This window comes from Neovison vison, chromosome X, assembly GCF_020171115.1.
Source record: "Neovison vison isolate M4711 chromosome X, ASM_NN_V1, whole genome shotgun sequence".
Classification (NCBI taxonomy): Eukaryota; Metazoa; Chordata; class Mammalia; order Carnivora; family Mustelidae; genus Neogale; species Neogale vison.
In genome coordinates this window covers 90,558,580-90,576,344 of record NC_058105.1, presented here as the reverse complement: position 1 = coordinate 90,576,344, position 17,765 = coordinate 90,558,580, and the positions used below count along the sequence as shown (strand labels likewise).

The 17,765-nt window shown below is 37.4% G+C and overlaps 1 protein-coding gene across 1 annotated transcript in view; it reads left to right on the top strand.

Annotated features, from left to right (window-relative positions):
- The window catches only part of JADE3 (jade family PHD finger 3), a 132,799-nt gene that overhangs the window by 77,281 nt on the left and 37,753 nt on the right, over positions 1–17,765 (top strand). The window contains exon 4 of the mRNA XM_044234794.1: positions 13,094–13,251. Coding sequence (XP_044090729.1) covers positions 13,094–13,251 — 158 coding nt within the window. The remainder of the gene's footprint in view (positions 1–13,093; positions 13,252–17,765) is intronic.

Below are 17,765 nucleotides of genomic sequence, written 5' to 3'. Positions count from 1 at the left end.
AACATTCCTTTTGTTCATTTCCTTTCTGTTTAAAGAACTCCCTTTAGCCATTCTTTTAGGGTAAGTCTGCTGGTGATCAGTTCTCTTTGTTTTTCTTCATCTGAGAATGTCTTAATTTTGCCTTCATTCCTGAAGGATATTTTCACTTGATACAGAATTCTGGCTTGACAGTACTTTTCTTTCTGCACTTGAAAAATGTACTACTTTCTTCTGGCCCCCATGGTTTCGTGTGAGAAATCTACTCTCATTCAAGTAGTTGCTCCCCTGCAGGTAATCAGTCATTTCTTTTCCAGTTGCTTTCAAGATTTTTCTTTGTCTTTATTCCCAAAGTTTGATTATAATGTGCATGGGCTTGGATTTCTTTTGGTTTATCCTGTTTGGAGTCTGATCAGCTTCTTGAATCTATGTTTATATCTTCTGCCAATTTGGGGAATTTTTCAACATTATTTCTTCATCCATTTTTTCAGCTCCATCTTCTTTCTCCTCTTCTTTAGGGATTTCAATCGCATGAATGTTAGATCTTTCATTACTTCCCCAGAGATCCCTCAGACTCTTCTCTTTTTTTCAGTTATATATTCTTTCTTTTGATCAGATTGGGCAGATTCTTTTTATTGTGTTAATTCCATTCTTCTATTGAGCCTATCCCTTGAGTTTGTTATTTCAGTTATTGGGTTATTCCATTTCAGTTTTTTTATTTGGTTATTCTTTATACCCTCTATTTCTCTGCTGAAACTTTCAATTTGTTTCAAAAGTGTTTCTAATTTCTTATTGAAGCACTTTTATGATGGCTGCTTTAAACTCCTTGTTGGATGATTCCAGTATCTGTGTCATCTCAGTGTTGGTATCTATTGATTTTCTCCTCTCATTCCCAGTTCTTAGTACAATAAGTGATTTTCTGTTGTATTCTGGACTTTTTTGGTATTATATTATCAGATAGTAAGTCTTATTTAAATCTGTTCTAATAAGCCTCTGTAGTAACCAGGCCAGTGGGGAGGTGGGGTGCTGACTCTGTACCACCAGTTGCAGAATTCGTAGGCTTCCCATTTCACTTCTGTTAGTCTCTAGGAAGATAGTTCTGTTATCTCTCTGGGACCAGGAGAGGGGTGACTCCCTATTACTTGGTGGGGGTGGAAATCCCCACCCTGTTGCCTCTACTGATAGCAGCGGTAGTGGAGGTGGTGAGGGGTACTACATTACTACTGGGTGGTAGTGACAGTCCAGGCTCCCTACCCAGTCTGTGTGGATCCCACATTAAGGAGGAGGGGTACTTTGTTATTGTTGGGTGGGAGTGGATGTCAGGGCCTCTAAGTTGATGTTCACTGATGCCACAACAGTTGCCCTTTTCAAAAAGAAAACATTTTATACATCTTTTATGAAATATAATTCTTATACCATGAAGTTCATCTTTTAAAAATGTATAATTCAGTAGGTTTTAGTCTAGTCACAGAACCGTATGACCATAACCACAGTCTAAATATAGAACATTTTCATCACCCCAGAAAGAAACCCCTTACCCATTAGCAGTTACTCTCTAATTCCCCTACTGCCAGCCCCTGGCAACCTAATCTAACTTCTGTCTCTACAGATTTGCCTGTTCTGGACATTTCATATAAATGGAATCATCTAATATACAGCCTTTTGTGTATGGCTTCTTAAACTTAGCACAATGTTTTCAGGGTTCATCCATGTTAGAGCATGTATCAGTAGTTTTTTTCTTTTAATGACTAAATGATATTCCATTGTATGGGTATATCACATTTTATTTATCCATTCATTAATTAATGGACATTGGGGTTGTCTCTGTCTTTGGAGTAATATGGATAATGCTACTGTGAATATTCATGTACAAGTTTCTGTGTGGACATATGTTTTCAGTTGTCTTGAGTATATACCTAGGTGTGGAATTGCTGAGCCATATGCTAACCCTAGTTAACCGTGTGAGGAAATGCCAGGCTATTTTCCAAAAGGGCTTCATCAGTTTATACTCCCACTCCCAGTGTAAGAGGGTATTTGAAATGTGTTACTGCTGTGGGCACCAGAGACCTCCTTCTAATTCTTCTGGTGACCTTGTTTTTCTCTGAGGTCTCTGAGGTCTTGGATTAGAATCTTCCCTTTGTGCTTGTCCTCAGGAGAGATTCTGTCTTTTGCACCTCTCCCAATATAAGCCACTGTTACTATCACTGGAGGCTTTAGCATAGTGGTAGAGCACTGGAGAATGACATTGTTCACTAACCTTCTGATTACTCTCAGTCTTTGAGATGTATAGTAGTCTTGTTTCTGGGGTTGAGATGAGGAAGTGGACTCTAGAGCTTTTCTTTTGTCTGAGCCTCCTGTCCACCCCCCAACCATCTGCCTGTAGCCAGTATCTTACGGTATGCTCAGTCTCTGTCCTTAAGGTTCCCCCACCTCTTGATTAAGGCTGGGGTTGGATACTTTGCCCTTCTTCCCAGAGCTTGTGAAATTACACCAGTGCCCTCACCAGATAGCCTTCCCGTGCAGGTGAAGCTTTTTTTCTTTTTTTTTTCCAGTAAGGGAGCCAGGATACAGAGCAGCAGAGACCCAGACAGCACCACTGGGAGAGCCTTCTCCATATTTTCCACCATCTTCCCTGTGAGAGCCTAGTTGGGTTTCTAGAGAAAAAGCTTACAAGAGGGGTGGAACCCGCTCTCACTATAGCCCCCAGGAACTTCATTCTCTCTTGGTTGTCCCCACTTTGCCCCCAGGAATTGGTCAAAATTTCTATGTTAAACGTTCCTGCTGTGGCTTCTGCCCCAGGTAAGCACAAGCTCCTGTCCTGTGTCTCCCTGCAGGCACAGTTGTCCTTCCTTGAGCTGGCCATTTGTCCCGTGACTCATTTCTCTAAAGGGTTCATGAAAAAATCATTAATTTGATGCCTGTCTTGTCTTTTTTCTTCTTGTAAGGATGGGAGTTTCTTTTTTTCTGACTGAAACCTTTTGTTTGTGATGGGAGTTTGTCACTGAAATGCAGTATAAATGATTGCTTAATCAGCTACATTAATAGATTCATATTTTCTTTGATGTTTAGTGCTTCAGTGGGATTCCTGTTTATGCCTACCCCTGATTTATCCTCTAGAGAAGAGTTCTTGGGGTGTGTGAGTTGAACGTATTATTCAGGGGCTTTGGTAGCTTCTACAAATTGTATACAGGCTTTCAAGGGTAAGTTTTTCAAGTGTTTTGTTGGGTTTTTAAATTGTTTTGTTGTGTATACATATGTTAGTAGCCTACTTCTGATTCTCAAAAAGGTCCATACTCTTAAAGATGTTTTTAGGGGCACCTGAGTGGCTCACTTCATTAAACGTCTGCCTTCAGTTCAGGCCATGATCCCAGGGTCCTGGGATCCAGTCCTGCTTTGGGCTCCCTATTCAGCCAGGAGACTGCTTCTCACTCTGCCTGCCACTCCCTCTGCTTGGTCGTTCTTTCTTTCTCTGACAAATAAATAAAATCTTAAAAAAAAAAAAAAGATTTTTTTTTTAAAAGCCAGTTGCCCTAGAAAAAGCACATAGTACTAGACAACTAATTTGAATGTATTAAAAAGTCTTCTATTCTTTCTCAAAAGCCAGAATATTTTCATGTATATCATCTGACTGGTCTATAAGACATAACCTATCTTAAAGAATTGATGGCATATCATCTGTAGTTCCATAGTCTCATTTATTATGTCTAAGACTTTCAAAGCAGCAAACTTTTATAGCAGCAGAGTGAAAAGCTCATACATTTTAACTCAGCAGAGAACACACCCTCAAATAGAGCCTGTATTTCTAACATGCTTGATTATTTGGTTTTCTGACCTACAGTAGATAAAAACTACCAGGCTTGCAAATGCACACTTACTGTACAAGGAAAGGATAGTGAGGAATGGGAGAAAAACTTGCAAAGTAAACCTCAGATGTCATCTTTTACATGAAAATTGCCCAGATCTCAAACTCAGACTCAATTACTCCCTCTCCCCCATCACTGGGATGCATACCACCTCTGTTGGGTAGTGGGTAAGGGTAATAATCAAACCTACCTAAGTTGCCCAAAAGTACATTTGTTTATGGTAATTGATGTTTCAGTTGATGTCAACCCAAAGCCATCAAAAATGCCGTTTTTTCTCTGTAAGAAAACTGAGAATTATTTTAAGCAATTTGAAAAATATTTCTGTGAAAAAATATTTGCATGATCTTTAAAGTTTCAAACTTAGAAATTGAATAAGCTTTGCTCCATTGGAAAAATTAACGTGGGACACAGTAGCTTGATAATACTGGGTACCTTGTGTCATAAGAACAAACTTGTGTTCTTCGCTAGATTTTCTCTGCTTTAAGTGGTTGTTTCTTTTAGATTACCTGAACACCTTTTTTTTTTCCATCTGAAGATTGTATAATTCTAAGAAAATCACTTACAGTTAGTTCCTTTTGATTAAATATAGTTACCACATTTGCAGCTGATTTTTTTGTGCTTTGGGGGTGACACATCTGTTTGTGGTCATTTGTGTATAGTTTCATATTTAAGTGACTGTGAATCAGAACTAATCTGTTTCTCTGCTTCATTCACATGGACCAGACAATTTTCCCTTTTGTGTCATACAGGAAGTAAATGTTTTGACTTTTCCTCTAAAAAATGTCACAGAAATGTTCAGACTAGCTATGCTTTAAGAAACTGCCCACTGAGAGATGTTAATGAGAGCAGTAAAAGCCAGAACTGTCCATGAAGGACATTTTCATTGTGGCTCTGGCAGGTTATAAGCATTGATATTCTAATTGAATGCATAGTGAGGCCTCCTTTGTTTCTGCATACATCTGAGGGGCCAAGATGTACATGCACTGTTGGACTTGGCATAGCTTCTGGGCTGTATGTTTGTCTGTGAATCCCCTCTTTGACCATAAATGAGCAGATATCTGGTAAGTACAAAGCTTTTTTGTTTCAAGAACTTTTAGGGGAAACTACCAGTGCATATAGAATAGGCACACGATTAAGAACTTGTAAAACTTCTCAACTTCATTACCTAGATCAATGTCAACATCTAGATCCTTCATTCATAATCTTTAACATCAAATGCCATGTTTTATTTTGTGAAGGTTCTGCATTACCTTGTGCCCTATAGAGTGTTGGCTGGAGTTTTTGGTGGGCTTCTTTCTTGGAAATCCTATCTTTTGGAGCTGAACCATGCATGTTTTAGTTGAGCCATGAACTCACATCTCCTTTACCCCATCAATGATTACTTTTAGGGACTAGATAGATAGGAAAACTTAGCTGCATACTTCTTTCTGCTTTTAGAAGTAAAGCCGAGACTATGATGATGATGATAAAATAATAAGTGCAGCTAGAATTTATTCAGCAGTTACCATGAGCATAATACCACGCTAATCCCTTTACATAAATTGAGCCATTTAATTCTTATAACAACCCCTATGGGGTGTTTTTGTTATCCCCATTTTACAGATGAGTAAACTGAGACACAGAATTTAAATAATTTGTCCCAAATTGGCTGGTGAAACCAGTAGACCAGTTTGGGTAGTCTGTCCTTGGACCCATATTCCTTTCTTTAAAGATTTTTAGTTTTGGGACGCCTGGGTGGCTCAGTTGGTTAAAGATTTTTAATTTCATATTTGACTGTGTAAGATACTTGCTTGGTTTATACATCTAACTATGACACAAAACACATACAGAGAGATCTAGCTTTTGTCTTTCTCTCCTTGTTTTCTCCCTCACTCCCAGAGGTAGCCATTTTTTTGAAAAAGCTTTTGGTTTATCCTTTTATTGTTTCTTTATGACAATATATACAAATTTGTGCATATGTGTGTGCCTCCATATGTATAGGGAACTCATACCTCTCTACCCAGGATACACTAAAGCTATTTTGTTTGCCTCTATTCATTTTTTTAAAAACCCCAAATTCCTTTTCTTATCAAAAGCAGATTCATGAGACCACTTTGGTAAATATATTTCCTATCACTTTGCAGATATCTGCCTGAGTACTGAGCTTACATTCCTATCCTTTATTCGGCATTTTATGTTCTGCCTCATGCTTGGGATGTTTCTACAGCGAGATAAAGCAGACTCTTGTACTCTGCCTTGAGTAAAAATGCTTCTCTAGAAACCTTGGATCTGATGCTATTTAATCTAGCTAGCTTATAAAATTGAGATCAGGCTTATCATGTAAGGCTGCTGTTTTTCTCTAAAGATGGAAGGAAAATTATAATAGTCATTAGATCTAGCCTTCATTCTTCATTTTAAGAAAAATAGGTCTGAATTGACTGGTGTTCCTGTAGTCTGAGGTTTCTCAGACTTCACAGAATGTCTGTTCCCTGGAGGTTTGGTATTTCTGAAGCTGTGGACAAGGGCCAGATTTCACTGGCCTCTGCCTTTTTATCTCTTTGTCTAGAGTCTTCGAGTTACTCTTCTGTTTGGTAAACATGTGTATTAGTTTCCTAGGGCTGCTGTAACAAATTACCACAAACTGGGTGGCTTAGAACAAGTGGAATGATTTTCTCACAGTTCTGGAGGCCAGAAGCCCAAAATTGGCCAGGCTGCACTCCCTCCAGAGACTTTGGGGGAGATTCCATCCTTTGCCTCTTCCAGGTTCTGATGACTGTCAGCATTTACTGACTTTTGGATCAATGAGTCACTCCAATCTCTGTATCCATGATCACGCTGCCTCCTCCTCTTCTGTCTTAAATCTCTCTCTTTGCTTTTCTTTTGTAAGGATACTTGTCAATTGGATTTAGGGCCCACCAAGATGTTCTAGGATGATCACTTCATCTCAGAATCCTTAAATTATTTATATCTGCAAAGATCCTTTTCCAAATAAGGTAACATTCATAGATTCCAGAAATTAGGATGTAGACATATCTTTTGGGGGCCACTGTTCAAACCACTACAGTATGTTCCAGGCTACTTAGGAAACTATACAGAACAGATTTTCATAAGCAGTTATATCAAGTATAAAGACATGGCTTAAGCTATATGATGAGTTGGTGTGACATTATTAACTAAGCATGGTTTGCAATCAGTTGATTTATTTTGTAAAGTGTATCACATGGAAAACAATGAAATATTTTAGGTTGAAAATACTTAGTCCTAGTATTCTTTCCAGATCTAAAGTAGGATTTCCCATAGCACTCTTTCCCAAAGAGAACAGTTTATTTAGCACAACTGCAAATTGCTACCACTACTTAACCACTGGCTCATTAAAGGCACTCTAGTATTTTATAGAAATGGATCAGTGTTCAGGAAAATGGTGGTTGAGTTTCTCCCCCAACCACCCAGAACACCAAGCGCTATGCAAAACATGTTAAATGGATATGACTGTGATCCTCTTTTACCCCCTTGTACAAAGCATTATATAATAAACCACCAGGTTTTTTTCTTCTACAGACAGCCTTCTCCCTGCACAGTACCCAATTAACTTTAATTGGCAAGGATTCTTGGTAGGGAGGTCATTTTGTTGCCACCTGGCCACCAACATGTTTAAGGTTGGTTTCCTTCTCTACTTTGCTCAGATCATATTATTTCTTAATCTTCCCTAAATGAAAGCAACAGGCATTTGCAGAGTTGTCCCTGCAAAGAAGCAAATGGAATGAGTCTTTATCCATTTAAATGGCATCATTTGATTATGTGATAGTTCAGTCCTGTACTCTGAAATGTTGTCGGTTTAAACAGAACTGCACCAGTGGAGAATTAACTGTTTTATTGGATCATGCTCTGTGCCTGCACTTTCATGTTACATATAATTTGAACAGTGCTTCTCCTCAGAGAACCTTTATTAACATTAAGGACTAAAATGTTTGATTGATAGCATTTTTTCCTTTGATCTTCCAGAAATGTGGACTTGCTTATTTTCAGCCTGCCAGTGGATGGTTGAATTTTTTCAGAATTAGAAATGAATATTTCTAATTTCTAATTCTGAGTGTATGTATGTAGTGTCAGTGTATGTATACTTTTGTGTGAAAGTTTATTACCTCATTCCTTAGACTTCAGCTGGGCCTTCATCACTGACATCATTCCCAGTTAGCTTAAGACCTCATAGCATACTTTTTTCTGTTGTTGGAAAGGGCAGAATCACAAAGCTTAGGCTTCCACAGCCATTTAAGTCATGTGTCCCAGAAGGTGAGCATATTTCTGTGCCCATTAGTTATCCAGGGACCCCTTCAACCAGAGGATAACAGTACATCAGACTTCAGGTGGATCCTGGTTCCCGTACTATATCTGATAGTGCTTTGAGTACAGAAAATGAACTACGGGGAATCTCTTTGTTTCCCCCAAGTCCAAGTTGTATCTGTACTCATATCATCATCCTCTACCTCTGGCCTTTGAACTTTTCACACAGCTAGGGCTCCCTTGCCACGGGTAGGGTTAAGGCTCACTCTGGGGTCTTCTTGGCTACCACAATAGACATTACATTCCTATCCTCATCACCCCTAAGGAACTCATTGAGAACCATAAAACTGATAAACCAGATAGTAAAAGGTTAAAAAAGAAAATGAAACTAAGAACATTTTTAAAGATCTAAGTACAAAGATAACAAATAGAATACAACTATAAACCTTCTTAAATGCAAAAAAAAAGTGATTAAAAGAGCAAACAATACACATCCGATAGAGACATGCATAAGGAAATTACCACATAATTATCAATATAACAGAGTTGAGACCAAATATCTGAGACATGCCAGTAAATATGAATGGGCTTAACATTTATTAAAGAAAAAAATGTATGGCTCACAAAACAAGATGCAAGTATATGCTGTATATAAGAATATACCTAAAACACCTACTCAGAAAGGCTAGAAATAGAGATGGACAAAGGTGTACCAGGAAAATGGTAGGAGGAGGAGTGAGCCTGATCTCAAAGTAGAAATCAAGCCCCGCAAAACAAAGAAGGCTTTTTAGTGCTAAACACTACAATTCGCCATGGAAATGTGATACTTAGGAATATTTATACACTGACTAATGCAGCGACCACCTTTGTGGAGCAATAGCCTTGGAAGAGTCAAGGTTGAAACACACTGATCATAGGAGGCTTTCATACACCTCTCTCAGATTAAGTGAACAAAAAACTAAGAGAGGAGATAGATATAAACAACTTAAGCAGCTTATTAAGGTACAGATGATGAATATATATCAAACTTGAAACCTTGATATTAGAGGTAATAGGGAATATACCTTTTCAAATGTCTATGGTACACACACAAAATATAGCAAATATTAAGTCACAAGGAAAACAGTGATTTCCATTATTACATGGACATGATATAAACAATACTCCCATCACGATTTGGTAAAATCAGAAATTACAAAAACAGAAAGGTCCTTTCCTGTGGAAATTTTAAACTCTTCTATTAAACAACTGTTGGGTGAAAAGAGGAATACAAACTGAAATCATAGATTTTTAAAAATGATAGTTTAAAACATTCTGTCTCAGTTTGCTCCATATCTTAAATTATACGACTACCTACTCTTGACAAATTTTCTTATAAAAATTACTTTAATTCTCAATATTTCTGATGTTTAATTACAGTATACTAAATTGTTGTATTTTTCATTTTTTATATACTTATAGCCAGCACTGAGAGTTTCTAATATTTTGACCAAAATGTTTAAAGGTCATAGAAAAATCATAATTTTCCCCATTAATAATTAAGATTGCTTTTCACAGTTTCCACATGCACTGTCATTTCTCAGGTCCCACTTCTGTGCAAAGTGGAACTGCCTATACTATGCAAGCCTCTGCAGAGATAAATCTGAAAACTGGATAAGATATCTTCCTATGGAAATATAGATTACCAAAATTGAATCCATTAGAGGTAGAAAGCTTAAAGGATCAATTTCTAAAGAATATGTACAGAATATTCTTAATTCTGTACAACTACCCCACAATGAAAGCACCAAGTCCGGATGGTTTCCTAGGGACCAGATAGTCCCAGTAATTCCCAGGTTATTCCAGAGCATTGTAACAGAACAAAAATTTTCTAATTCCTTTTGTTTTTTTAATTCTTTTTATGAAGCATGTATAACACTGATATGTAAACTGAAAAGAAAGACAATTTTAAAAAAGAAAGGAAACTTCAGATAAATATCACTGTTGAATATGATACAAAAATACTAAATAGACTATTAGAAGACAGAATACAATACCATATTTAAGAAGTGTGTCATGGGGTGCCTGGGTGGCTCAGTGGGTTAAAGCCTCTGCCTTCAGCTCAGGTCATGATCCCAGGGTCCTGGGATCGAGTCCTGCATCGGGCTCTCTGCTCAGTGGGGAGCCTGCTCCCTCCTCCTCTCTCTCTGCTTGCCTCTCTGCCTACTTGTGATCTCTGTCTGTCAGATAAATAAATAAAATCTTTAAAAAAAAAAAAAAGAAGTGTGTCATGACCAAATGACATTCATTCCAGAAATGCAAGTTTGTTTTGGTATTAAGAAATACAGTATAGGGGCACCTGGGTGGCTCAGTGTGTTAAGCCGCTGCCTTCGGCTCAGGTCATGATCTCGGGGTCCTGGGATCGAGTCCCGCATCGGGCTCTCTGCTCAGCAGGGAGCCTGCTTCCCTTCCTCTCTCTCTGCCTGCCTCTCTGCCTACTTGTGATCTCTCTCTGTCAAGTAAATAAATAAATAAATCTTTAAAAAAAAAAAAAGAAATACAGTATAATCGATCAGGTGCCTGGGTGGCTCAGTCAGTTGAGCGTCTGCCTTTGGCTTGGGCTCCTAGGATCGAGCCCCACGTCAGGCTCTCTGCTCAGTGCAGAGCCTGCTTCTCTCTCTCCCTCTGCCAGCTGCTCCTCCTGCTTATGTTCTCTCTGTCAAATAAATAAAATTTTTTAAAAAAGAAATACAATATGATCATACAGCAAATTAATATATCTAAGGAAAATAACTATAATTATTCTCATATACCTGAAGAAGCCTTTAACAAAATTCAATACCCAAGCATTCAGAAACATTCAAGAATAAGGAACTATAAGATAATTTTAACATAGATACTATATATATACACACCATAGTCTTCAATCTAGTATCTTAATGAAGAACACTAAAATCATTTTCCCCAATTTCAGGAAGAAGGCAAATATTGTCAACTATCCCCATTACTATTCTAAATATTACTACAGTATTTACCAATGCAGTTAAACAAGAGAAACTAATTAGAGACCAAGACTAGGTAAAGAAGTTGTGAAACTCTCTTTGCGGATATGATAATATAGCTAGAAAACCATAGGAAAATCAATGATAAAAACTAATTCAGGCAATAAAAGAATTCAGTAAGATAGCAGGGTATGAAGTTAACATATAGAATCAATAGCTTTTATAAACAGAAGATATAAACATGCCTGGGTATGTTGTGATACAGGAAATTAAAGAAATACTCAAAAAAAGATGGGATGTGTTGAAAGAGCACAGGCAGTAGCCAACCCAAAAGAGTTCCCAGTGATCAGAGGTGGAACAATTTAAGCAACAAAAATAATAATAATACTGGATTATAACCCAAAGAGTAAAACAGATATCCACAAGCCTATAATATAACTAAATAATTGAATAAATAAATAAGGGGGAAGAAAGGACAGATCTTTCTTACAGAGGAATTCCAATTAATGTAGAAGAACTGAGGGAAATAGAAAATCACCATTAGGATACCACAGTCATAATTCTTGCAGGCAAGCTATCCACCAGTGGATGTTCAAATAAGCTCATGACAGTTTGAGGAGAAACAGGGTGTTGTTATAATCTTAAAGGATCTCTTCTAAGATGTTTATTAATTACAAAGGGAGATACAGCAAACTAACAGTGGAGAAAACCAGCAAGACACTACCTTAACCAAATGATCAAGTTTAACATCACCACTGGTAGGACATTGGCATTATATGTCCCTGATATAATGGAATAAGAAGGACACAGCATCATTTCTGTGGTATTCTTGCCAAAGATGATTAACTTGAGTCATAAGAATACATCAGACAAACCCAAATTGTAGGGATAGTCTCTAAAATACATGACCAGTTCTCTTCAAAAGTATCAAGGTCTTGAAAGACAAAAACTAAGAAACTGTCACAAATTGGACAATACTAAGGAAACATGACAGCTATTTGCAATATGGGATCCTGGACTGAATTCTGGAACAGAAGGATATTAACCAGAAAATTAGTAACATTTTTAATAAAGTCTGTAGATTAATTAATAGTATTGTAGCAATGCTGATTTTCTGGTTTAGGTCATTGTACTCTGGTCATGTGAGATGTCAACATTAGAAGAAACTATATGAAGGGTATATGGGAGCTCTGTACTATTTTTGTAACTTTTCCATATGTCTGATTTCTAAGTAGGGACACCTGGGTGGCTCAGTCAGTTAAGCATCCAACTCTTGGTTTCAGTGCAGCTATTGACCTCAAGGTCGTGAGATCCAGCCCCACATCCCAGCATGGATCCTGCTTAAGATTCTTTCTCTCCCTCTCCCTCCTCCAAAAAAAAAACCCATAATTCCTATTAAAATTTCAGGAAGAAAAAAAATTTAGATAGTAGAATAATTTTTTTAAAGATTTTATTTATTTATTTGACAGAGAGAAATCACAAGTAGACGGAGAGGCAGGCAGAGAGAGAGAGGGAAGCAGGCTCCCTGCTGAGCAGAGAGCCCGATGCGGGACTCGATCCCAGGACCCTGAGATCATGACCTGAGCCGAAGGCAGCGGCTTAACCCACTGAGCCACCCAGGCGCCCTAGATAGTAGAATAATTTTTAAGTAAATAAAAAATAAGGTGATGCCTAAATAAATAATTAGAAGTTATCAGAGGATACTTAAAAACTGCTTAATTTGAGAAAGTTAAGGTTTGTTTTATCAGACTTTTAGAGTAACCTGTACTGTTGATTTAAATTCAAGGAGCTCTAGAAAATAATTCAAGAACAAACTGTTAAATCCAGAACAAACTGGCTTCCCTGTCAGTACTTCAAACCCTTTCCAAATCGAAGTTGATCCGGCCATTTAGGAAGTTAGAGATCTCTCTTGTTGAAGAGTAGGTGAGGATAGTCTTTTTTAAAAGAACATTAAATAAATGGTGTTAGTTTCATAGTGATGGTCTTTTCAAGATGTGTCCAATGTCTTCTCAGGTATTCCGAAAGGACCTCATCAGTGCCATGAAACTTCCAGATTCTCATCACATTAATCCAGACAGCTATTACCTCTTTGCGGATACATGGAAGGAAGAATGGGAAAAGGGAGTCCAGGTACCAGCCAGTCCAGACACTGTTCCACAGCCTTCCCTCAGGTATTTGCATGCTTGTACCTTTGACTTAGGGAATGATTGCTCTTAACAGTTATCTGTGTGCTGGTTGGGGAGAGACTGCTTGGCTAATTATACATTCATAATACAGAGTCACATACCGTGTTCACCAATTCACTCAGACATGGTAGATGATACCAAGCGAGAGTAAGTCAGTAGTTAAAGTCAAGCTCATTTGTTTAGGGATAGAATATGTGCCCATTTACTATTTGAAGTCCAGTCTGAAACTGTGGTAAAGTTTTGGAGAGTAGGATTTCCAAGTCTGACTCAACAATCAGTAGCATTTACTAGTCTTTGAAGAGAAACAGAGGATTGATTACATAACCTCGTAATAATCCTGTTAATATTATAACCCCATGAGAAGCTGCTTCATTATAACAGCAGTCTCATAGTGATAGCATCTGTAAATAGAGGGCCAAAACATTTCGTTTGTAAAACACATAAAACCCAAATGAGAGGGGATGACTAGAATATCAGATTGATTGTAAGTACACAACCTTCATTTACAAAAACTTGAGAAGAAAGCTTAAGTAGGGGAGAACTTGGGTTTGTGAAAAGGGGAGAGGACTTTTCTGCCAGAGAAGTAGTAAGTTCAGCTCCTCAAGAGTGATGACTGGTTTGGAAGCCATTTTTCTTTACTGGTCTTTGTGTTCCCGGTGCTTTGCACCAAGGCTGGCATGAAATAAAATGCTTGGTGGGGCGCCTGAGTGGCTCAGTGGGTTAAGCCTCTGCCTTTAGCTCAGGTCATGATCCCAGGGGTCCTGGGATCGAGCCCCGCATCGGGCTCTCTGCTCAGTGGGAGCCTGCTTCTTCCTCTCCCTCTCCCCCTGCTTGTGTTCCTTCTCTCACTATCTCTCTGTCAAATAAATAAATAAAATCTTAAAAAAAGAAAAAGAAAAAGGAAAATGGAAGGTAGGGGGATTTCACTAAGTTCGTCAGTCAAATCATGTTCCAGGTTTGTCACATGACCAGCGTGGACTTTTATCAATGTGCAACTTGCTTTTTTTTTAATATTTTAAAAATTGAGATATAATTGATACCGATTTTTTTTATCAAGATAGAATTCACGTACCATAAAATTAACCCTTTTAAACTGTATGGTGGTTTTTAGTATATTCACACTTATTCAGCTATCACCACTGTGTAAATCCAGAACATTTTCATTACCCCAGAAAGAAACCCCACATCTGTTAGCAGTTATTCCTCATTTTCCCTTTCCCCTGGCTCCTGGCAGTTACTGTATTAGTCTGCTAAGGCTGTCATAACAAAATACCACAGACTGGGTGGCTTAAAAAACTGAAATTTATTTTCTCACAATCTGAAGACTTCTAGACTTCAGGGTCAAGTTGCCATCAGGGTTAGGATTCAGTGAAGCCTCTCTTTCAGGCTTATAGGCAGCTACCTTCTCACTGTGTTCTCACGTCCTTTCTTCTGTGCACATAGGGAGAGAGAGAGACAGAGAGATGGAGATCTGGTGTCTCTTCTTCCTCTTATAAAGTCACCAATCCTATCAGATTAGGTCCCCACTCTATAACCTGCCTTAACCTGTGTTATCTCTGTATAGGCCCCATCTTCAAATATAGTCACACTAGGAGTTAGGGCTTCAACATAAGAGTTTTGGGAGAACACAATTCAGTCTATAACAACTACTAATCTACTTTCTTTCTCTGTGGATTTGCCTATTCTGGACATTTTATAGAAGTTGAATCATACAGTGTATGGGTACTGAGTCTAACTTCTTTTACGCAGCATAGTATTTTCAGGGTTTTTCTATGTTGTAGTATGTATCAGTATTTCATTAACTTTTTATGGCCAAATAATATTCCATTGTATGGATAAGACCACATTTTGTTAATCAGTTGATAGAAATTTGGGTTGTTTCCATGTTTGAGCTATTATGAATAATGCTGCTACAAACATTCTTGTACAAGTTTTTTAAAGTTTTTTTTGTTTGTTTATTTATTTGAAAGAGAGAAAGCACAAGTAGAGTGAGGGACAGGGAGAGAAACAGACTCCCTTCTGAGCAGGGAGCCTGATGCGGGGCTTGATCCCGGGACTCCAGAATCATGGCCTGAGCTGAAGACAGCTACTTAACCAACTGAGCCACCCAGGTGCCCCTCTTGTACAAGTTTTTGAGTGGATTTATGTTTTCATTTCTCTCGGGTATATACCTAGGGGTAGATATACTGAGTCATATGGTAGCTGTATCTTTAACATTTTGAGGAACTGTCAAACTGTTTCCCAGAATATCTGTATCGTTTTACATTCCTACCAGCAATGTATGAGGGTTCCATTTCCTCCCTATCTTCACCAATGCTTGTTATTCTCTTTTTTATTATAGCCACCCTAGTGAATCCGAAGTATATCTACTGTAAGTTTAATTATCATTTGCCTGATGATTTTTTCACTGTAATAGCAGCTTCATAGTGATAGCATCCGTAAATATTGATGTTTTATCAATCATCAAATATTTCATCAAATTTTGGTGAAATATTTTGTATTTCATCAAGTAATGATGAAACTACAGAAATGTCGAGCATCTTTCATGTGCTTAGAAGCCATTTGTAAGCTCTTTTTGAAACAGAGCTTTTCTACTTTAATACAAAGAGCAACGTGACTTTCTTTCTCTTCCTATGAAACACTACTGTTCAAATAGCCAAAGTGAATCATCTCAGTTTACTTCTTTATATTCCACCACATTCACTTCGGAACAGATGTTCTCAGCTGCTGCAAATCTGACCTGTTGGTGAACAAGGCAACAACGTCCCCAGACCAGTTTTGGGATATCCCATTTTTTTGTAGTGCGTCCATGTATACCCCCTATATATATGTTTTCTTTGGAGAACTTATTCAGATCTTTCTTCCATTTTAAAGATTGAGCTATTTGTTTTTTATTGTTGAGTTCTAAAAGTTCCTTACATATTCTGGATACAAGTCTCTTATCAGATACATGATTTACAAATATTTTCTCCTTTTGTGAATTGCCTTTTCACTTGCTTGGTGGTGTCCTTTGAAGAACGGAAGTTCTTAGTTTTGATGAAGTCCAATTTATCTATTTTTTTCTTTGGCTGCTTGTCCTTTCAGTGTCATATCTAAGGAATCACTGTCTAAACCAATATCTTGACTTTTACACCTGTTTTCTTCCAAGAATGTTATAATTTTATCTGTTACATTTGGGTCTTTGATCCATTTGAGTTAACTTTTTATGTGGTGTGAGGTGTTAGGGACAATGCCATTCTTTTGCATGAGGATATCCATGTGTCCCTGCTCATTTGTTGAACAACTCCTTTTTTTGAAAGTGATAGACACTAAACCCCAACCCCACCTACCTTGGTTCCATGAGTGCCTTGTAAGCCAGGCAGCTGTGGAAGAAAACATAATTCTTGAATCATTAAGAAATCTCAGTTTTATTTTTTTAAATCCTCTCTCTCACAAATCTACCAGGGTGACTTTTTAATAATATTTTCCTACTTCGAACTGAGATGTGGATTTCTCTACTCATACTTCACTCTGTCCAAATATGTTCCTTCTCTCCCCACACACATTGTGTGACAGAATACTGCTTTTGTGTTGCTCTTTTGTTGGCTAATTTTATAATTTTTTGTGTTAGTGTTTCTTTCTGTATGTCTTCATTGTTGTTATTTTCATAGATTATAAAACTCCTAGAAGTTAGGGAGGTACTTTGTAACAATTTGGTTATTTATATAACTGAGAGAATATTTAAACAGTTTTTGAAATTAGAAGATAGTAGGTTTATTCTCAAAAGCCACAAATAAAAGTGTTTTCTTCTGACATAACTGCCAAATCTAAACAAATGTAAATGTTTTATAAAGAGACCTTACAGTAATTGCTTTTAGATTTAAAACTAGTATCTTTAGTGGTCATGTGTTACTTTCATGTAAAGAAGAAATGTTAATAATTATTCAGTTGTAAAAATTCTGCCTTCCACTTTTTAAAAATCATAAATCAGTGTACATTAAGAGCATGGTGACATTCCTTAATTCTAGGCTAAAGTTTTAACAAAGACTCTTATAGCAGTTCACAATCGGATATAAACAGTATCAGAATATAAAAACAAAAATCTTCTAATACATTGTTTGGGTTGGCTCTTCCATATTAGTTTCAATAAAACTAAAACCGAATTGGTTAGTTACTTTTTTCTTTACTGGTAGAAATCTCACTTCTCTAGAGAAAATATTCTAAAACATAAATCTGTTAAAGAAATTTAAGACCAAGTCTAATGTAATACAATATAGTGGTCCCCCCCCCAGTTCCACAGGGGATATGTTCTAAGACCCTGAGTGGATGCCCAAAACTATGGATAGTGCCAGCCTCTGTGTATACTATGTTTTTTCCTCCACATACACACCTAAGATAAAGTTTAATTTATAAACTTGGTACAGTAAAAGATTAATAATTATAACTACTAATAACATGTAACAGTTTTAACAATATTAGTTATGTGAATGTGCTCTCTCAAAATATTTTACTATACTGTA